The sequence below is a fragment of the Prionailurus bengalensis genome, chromosome A1 (assembly GCF_016509475.1).
Source record: "Prionailurus bengalensis isolate Pbe53 chromosome A1, Fcat_Pben_1.1_paternal_pri, whole genome shotgun sequence".
Taxonomy (NCBI): Eukaryota; Metazoa; Chordata; class Mammalia; order Carnivora; family Felidae; genus Prionailurus; species Prionailurus bengalensis.
In genome coordinates, this window is record NC_057343.1 from 21,839,866 (window position 1) to 21,847,238 (window position 7,373).

General features: G+C 44.8%; 1 protein-coding gene across 1 annotated transcript; it reads right to left on the reverse strand.

Moving 5' to 3' along the window:
* Nucleotides 1-654: 654 nt before the first annotated feature.
* Nucleotides 655-2,547, reverse strand: ARL11 (ADP ribosylation factor like GTPase 11). The gene is made up of 2 exons (XM_043578416.1): nucleotides 2,330-2,547; nucleotides 655-1,518 (listed from the first exon to the last, which is right to left on the reverse strand). The coding sequence occupies exon 2, from the start codon at nucleotides 1,498-1,500 to the stop codon at nucleotides 952-954; it is 549 nt and encodes a 182-aa protein (XP_043434351.1). The 5' UTR covers nucleotides 1,501-1,518; nucleotides 2,330-2,547; the 3' UTR covers nucleotides 655-951.
* Nucleotides 2,548-7,373: the final 4,826 nt, after the last annotated feature.

Consider the following 7,373-nt stretch of genomic DNA (forward strand, 5'->3'; position numbering starts at 1 on the left):
CAGTGTGGAGCCTGCTTAGGATTCTGTCTCTCCTTCTCTCTCTGCCCCTCCTCTGCCCTCTCTCTCTCTCTCTCTCTCTTTCTCAAAATAAATAAATAAACTTAAAAAAAAAAAAGGTAGAGAAGAATTAATCAGCATCAGAGAAAAGGATAAATTTTGGAAGGTCTTAACTCCAGCCTCTTGCCCAGGGCTCAGTGCCCCTGTGAACTTCTAAACCCAAGACTCTGTGGGGGCAGAGTCGCCTACTCAATTCTGCTGGTCCTGGCTGCTGGCACTCAGAGTGATCTCGGCATATACCCAGAGGCTCCCAGGGAAAAATCACTCATAAGATTGTGACCATGTCCAGAAGATATTCTAATCTGATTTTGAAACCTCGTTCCCTCTGTGAATTTAGATCTTAATTACCATGCAACCATTCATTGTTCTATTACTACAATTGCTCGGTTCACCCTTGGTCATGAGTTATTAAATGAAGTGTGTGGAGGCATTTTTTGCCCCTTAGGGTATTATTATTCAAAGAAGAGTTGATTTTCTTATTTTTTCTTTGTAATTAAAAAAAATTTTTTAATGTTTATTTTTGAGATGAGTATGAGCAGGGGAGGGGCAGAGAGAGGGAGAAACAGAATCTGAAGCAGGGTCCGGGCTCTGAGCTGTCAGCACGGAGCCTGACATGGGCTTGGACCCACAAACCATGAGATCATGACCTGAGCTGAAGTTGGACGCTCAACCAAGCCACCCAGGTGCCCCATAGTTGATTTTCAACATAAACACTAGTGACAACAAGCTTCAAGAGGAAAATATCCTGTCCAAGCACAGAAGGACTTCTCGTCTGATAAACTGAGCTTAAGATTCTTAAGGCCCAGCTGATTCTTTCAGGTCGTATCAGCAAAGATATGCTGCTGTGCCCAGATCGCGTCTTCCTGCTCTCCCCACTCCCTGCCCCGCCTGTGCTCACGTAGACACACAGTGGCTGCGGGATTTCAGGAGACTCCTCAGGCTCTGTAGGGCCTCTGGCAGCCCAGCGCCAGTGAGGGCACTGCAGGCCCGAAGCTCCCAGCTGCGGTCCTGGAACCTCTCCAGGCCCAACCTCTCTCGGATCTCCAGCAGTGGCAGGGCATCTGGCGCCTCCTGCTTGTTGGCCAGCACCAAGAAAGGGACACTGGCCATGTGTGGGTTGTCCAGGACTTCCATGAGCTCAGCCACTGCCTCGGGTAAGCGGGCTTCATCGGTGCTATCCAGCACATACACGAGGACATCCGTGCCTTCCAGGTGGTCCTTCCAGCTGGCCCGGAGCTGGGTCTGCCCCCCCACATCCCAGAGAGTCAGAGACACGTGCCCCGGTGCTTCCAGAGGCTCCACGTTGAAACCAACAGTGGGCAGGGTCTCCACCATCTGGTGGCCCTTCAGTTTGTACAGGAGCGTGGTCTTGCCTGCTGAGTCGAGGCCTATCATCACCACCTGGGCCTCTGCCTTGTGATCTCGGGAATTCACAGAACCCATGGTGGCCACTGCTAACCCCTAGGGGAGAAAGGCCAGGTGCGCACATAAGCCAGTCTTTTCTGAGGGAACACACATGCATCCAGGCAAATGGAAGAAGAAGCTCTACTCCAAAAGTAGGAAGTGTTTATACAAGGTCAGGTTTCAAACACAGGCCTGGGCTCTGAAAGGGCCAGGAAGTAAGGGCATATGAGTCACCATGAGCTGACCTATCTCGGGAAGGTGGGGAGGGAGCTGAGTCAGAGAAGAGGGTAGGGCCCCTGGAAGACTCCGAATGCGGGCTCACTTTCCTTGGTAGTTAAAGCAAAGAGGCAAAAGGAAGTTCTAGTTAGACATAACCTAGTTCAATAGAAATGACCAAAAGATGGCTTCAGCTCTTGCTCGTCTGTGGCTTCCAGACTCTACTTCCCTCCTATAAGCCTAAACCCTGAAACGGAAGCTAGCTTGAGTTCAGTGCACGCAGTGAAGAGTCCAATCGGCTCATACAAGCTTCTGCCTCTGGAACTCTCCTCAGGACCAGCACCGTGCCCGGTAAACAGTGGCTATTTATAAATACTGTCGCCTGGGGACAAATTTACAAGTTGGGGCAAAGTGGTTTCCTCCATTGCCTCATCAAGGTAAATTACCTCTAGAGCACGACTCACGTTCCTCAAGAATCCGTTTCTAAAACCAAGACCTGTTCCCGACTTAGGGGAAACCTGGCTGGGACAGGGGAAGGGACATCTGTCCCCCAGGGGTATATTCGGGCTGCCCCTTCAGGAAAATGAGACAGGTTCTGTTCCTTCCTTATGCCGGGGTGGGGGGTGGGGGGTACGAGGAAAATGAAAGTTACCTCTGTTACTAGACTGTGGCTGAAAAAGCTCCTCCTCTGTGGCCGTCTGCCCGCATCCAGCTGCAGCTGCTCTGTCCTCGTCCTGTTGTGTCCCGAGAGTGAGATGTGAAGGAAATGCAGTGACCGTTGCTGGTTCTCCTTTCCCACTTCCTTTCCCAGGTGGTCGGGGGCGGGGCAGGCTCATCAGCCCCTCCCTTAGTCCCCCCTGGACTCCCCTGGCGGTCCTGGTGGGGACGTGCCACAGAGATGTCCCCAGTTCCTCAGCTCTTGATAGAGCAAACTCTAACACCAACCCCATTTCTTAGCTCAGAACACATGCCTTGATGTTTTTTTCTGGAGCCTGGAGGGTTTTTTTGTTTGTTTGTTTTTTTACCATTTATTTATTTTTGAGAGAGAGACAGAGACAGAGCACGAGTGCGGGAGGGGCAGAGAGAGAGGGAGACACAGAATCCAAAGCAGGCTCCAGGCTCTGAACTGTCAGCACAGAGCCCCATGCGGGGCTGGAACTCGAGAACAGCCAGATCATGAACTGAGCGGAAGTCAGAGACTTAACCGACTGAGCCACCCAGGCGCCCCTGGAAAACATAATTTTTAAAACATTGGCCAATCAGAAGCCATTGATTCTTTCTGTAACTCTCTAATTTGCATCTGCAGTTGCAGTGCTCTGGCTCTTGTAACAGGTAGCATTTGTGCTTTCTGCCTTCCCACGCGTTTCATTAAAAAGTCAAGAAGCAAATTAGGAGCTATGACTCTCCCATTTTACAAATAAAGAACAAGGCTCAGAGTAAATGATTTACTTGAGATCTTGCTGGGATTTATTCATCTCTTCGTCTTTCATGGTGCCTGCTACCCACTGAGAAAGTGCTTTGCAAAGAGCAAACATCCTGTTGTAATTGTAGGGTATTTTAACAGGAGGAAGTGGTTAGGAAAAGTCAGAAACACGGAGTGTATTATGTACACCACTGTGTTATTTGTTATCGACGTCACTGTTGTTTAGTTCTTTGGGGTGCCTGTGGCTGTAGGCTATAGTCACTTTGCATTCAGCCTGGGCAAGTGGAAATTCATAGCCAAGGATCAGGGTGGGGGTCAGCAGATAGAAAATTACTAAGAGGTTCTGGGGAGATTCTGGCTAAGCTGACCTAACAGGATTCTTGCTGAAGTCATGTCACCTGACCAGACATCACCTGGGCGTGGCATGAGGAACCCGATCAGATATTGAGGGGATTAGATATTGAGGGCAGGGTGTTCTGGTGAACACTTAGGAGGGTTGTTGCTAAAACTATTTTACAAGGAAATGTAAAGATGGGCCGAGAAGAAGTTTCAGAAGCCTGACTGAAGTTTGGTCAAGTAAAGAATCTTTGTCGTTATGCCAAAGCAGGCTCAAAGCATTAAAGACCTGTGTGAAAGAAGGCTTGTTTGTCTTATCGTGGTGGAGGGTGATTAGATCAAGCTGAGACTTAGTCCTGTCCAGCTGATGAATCCTTGGGGAACCTGCCAGGATTTGATTTGCAGGAGGATTGGAATGGGCAGATGATAAGGACACAGGGGCTAAGGTTAAGGTGTGCCTGGGGCTTGGGAGCAAAGGGAGCAACATTGCCTTCACTCTGACCCCAGTTCCTTCTGTGTGGTCCTGGGGAGGGAGGAGAGGTGGACAGAAGCTTAAGAAGCCATTGATTTGCGAAGAAAGGTTGGACTAGGTACTGTTAGGTTTCCTTCAGCTCAAATATCTTATGGATACAATGGAATTTTTTTTAAGTTTATTTATTTATTTTGAGAGAGAGAACAAGCTGGGGGGGGGGGGGGGCGGGCAGAGGACCCAAAGCAGCTCTGTGCTACAGTAGAGAGCCCGATGTGGGCTTGAATTCACAAACTGAGATCATGACCTGAGCCGAAGTCGGTCACTTAACTGACTGAGCCACCTAGGCGCCCCAGTATAATGGAATTTTTATTGAGCAGCTATAAGCAAAGCTCTGTATAGTCTATCACATGAGTGAAAAAAACAAAAACAAAAAACTTTTCAAAGTGCAACTGCATGGTATATGAATGGGAGAAATCAGCATCACTCTTGTATATGAAGACTAGGGCACCATATATCAGAATTAGATATAGGATACATTGCAGACTCTTAAACTGTCTTTATTTTGCATTTTGAGTTGTACTTAGAATTATTATCACTTTTAGTGGCCTGTGAGTGTTTTACATTTACAGCACAACTTATCTCCCCTTTCTGCCATTCCTAGTTTCCATTTTATTGGTGACACCATCTCTTTATAACCAAATGAGGAACCTGGCAAAGTTGGAGGGAATTTCTGTGCCTCTCTCTCTGCTCTGTCTCCCTCCCAACAGAAACAGTATCTTGACAGTCAATCTCTCTCTCTCTAAAAACAAAACAAAACAAAAACAAAAAAATAGGAAAAGGAAATAGCAGTGGGTGATCTACTTTCTGAAATAGTGAGTGCGAGAAAGATCTAAAGGATGTGGGGAGCCTGGGTGGCTCAGTTGGTTAAGCATCTGACATCAGTCATGATCTCGTGGCTTGTGGGTTTGAGCTCTGCATCGGGCTCTGTGCTAACGGTGTGGAGCCTGCTTGGGATTCTCTCTCTTCCTCTCTCTCTGACCCTCTCCCTCTCATGCTCTCTCTCAAAATAAATAAACTTAAAAAAAAAGTCTAAAGGGTGTTAGACTTGCACTGAAGCAGCTTCAACTTCTGCTTCTACGTATTTGCAGGAAATTTCCTGACACTAAAAGGGAAAACAAAACAAAACAGTGGCCCGGGACTGTCTCTTGAAAATGTGCAGGAAGGACAATGTGGAGGCCAAGACAAAAGTGTGATGTGCTCCAGCCGCGCCTCAGAACAGGAGCTGATGACAGGGAGCTGTTGCTTTTTATCTTCCAAGGTTGTTTCAATATGCAAAGTTGGTCTTCAGTAGCAGCTGCTGTTCAATCAGCCACATTTCCTGAACTGGATAGTGTATTTTTAGTTGGCAGGGGGGGAAAAAAAAACTTGATTAGAAAGGAGGTTGGAAGGTCGCTTAGTAGCTAGAAACTCAAATCAGCACTTAAGACTTCTTAACATTTCCTGTATGAGTTACTGTCACTCTGGGCAGCAACGAGCAGTGGTTACTTCACTTCTTTTCATAAAAAAAAAAAAAATCCCATAAATAATGATGAATATATTGTTTTTTCTTTGAGTGTCGAACAATATAAATGCCTACAGGACCAAATTCTTAAGTTCACTCTTTACATCACTACTCCCCTCCTCTGAGGTAATCAGGATTAGTAGTTTGATGCATGTTTTTGCAACTATCTTTCTATATATGTACTTACATATTTTGGAGCACATGCATATGTTTTACTGTTTATTTTTTATTTATTTTTGTTTTTAATTTTATTTAAATCCAAGTTAGTTAATATATAGTGAAATAATGATTTCAGGAGTAGAAACTAGCAATTCATCACTTACATATAACACCCAGTGCTCATCCCAACAAATGTCCTCCTGAATGCCCATCACCCATCTAGCCCAACCCCCTCACCCAACACCCCACCAGCAACCCTCAGTTTGTTCTCTGTATTTGAGAGTCTCTTATGGTTTGCCTCCCTCTCTGTTTTTATCTTATTTTATCTTATTCCCTTCCCCTATACTGTTTATTTTTTGTTTAGGTCTTTTTAAATGTAATTGTGGTATCTGTAACTTCTTTATTACACTGAACAATAATACATTTATGAGATCTTTCCATGTTAGTGTATATACTAACTCATATACACTTATATTTTTGTTATTATTTTTTAAAGGATTTATTAAATGATGAGAAGGCCACAGGAAAATACAAAAAGCATAATACTAAAATATTCACAGGTGAAATTACGTGATTCTGAGATTTGTTTATAAAGCAACTGGTAATGGAGAAGAAGTAGCTTGGGATATAATATAACAAGACTGGCCATGAATTGATAGTTGTTGAAGCCAGGTAGACAGGGTATATTATATTAGTCTCCTTATCTTGCATGCCTTTGAAATTTTCCATAGCAAAATCTAAGAAGCATATGTAAGAGGCATAAACTATTCCAGTTTACCAAATCTTTGATTCTGCCACAGCTCGCAGGCCTACAGGGCTCCTAGCACTTGTCACACTCCATATTTTTGGCCTTCTCCAGAATCTGCCGTTACCCCTGGAGGTGTGGGTCACTCCTACTTTACCCTTACAACACTTTGTATATATACAAACACACACCACACAGTCACACGCACACACATACTCCCACATTAAAGGAATTATCTTACTAAATTGAGAGCTTAAAAAATAGTTATCACCGATTGAGTCTCTAATCTGCATCATATACATTGTCTGTGTTTGTTTAGTTACTCCTCCCAACAGCTGAATGGTAAGACTATTTCTGTCCCCTTTTATACATATGGAAACTGAGGCTAAAAATATTAAGTAACTTGCCAGTCTTTTCTTTTTTATTCTCATTTAATTTTATATCATTGTGTCAACTATGTTCATATAAATGTGTGTAAAAAGGGATCAGTACAGACACTGAGAAGCAAGCACAAATCTTACCGAACAGGAACATTGCCATTATCTTCAGATAAACTGAAGATAGTCTCTGGGTCATAGTCTGCATTTTGCTTCCTTGAGTTCTATAAGAGCCCCTTCTGGGCAGTTAGTATGTTAGTGTGCAAGGCCATGACGGAGTCTTAGGAAGCATAGGGCTTACCATAGTTGAGGCCAGCTTTCTGGTGGGATAGTGGGAAGATAGTCAGTAGGAGTGGACTGTGCTGTATAGTCTATGTCAAAGCCCACTTTCAGCTGTCAGGAATGAGCAAATCAGAATACTTCTTGGGGTAAAGGAGTATCAGCTGGTCCTGGCTGTAGGGCATGGAGAGGAGGGGACTCTTGATTTCTCATTAGCATAAGATCAAGGCCTGCCAAATACAGGTAAGAATCAGACCCAGGCTTGCCTGGGAATTTTTTCTTCCAGGTGAAGAGAATATAACAACTGCAGATAGTTTGGTGATAAGTCTTTATTGTGTCTGTCT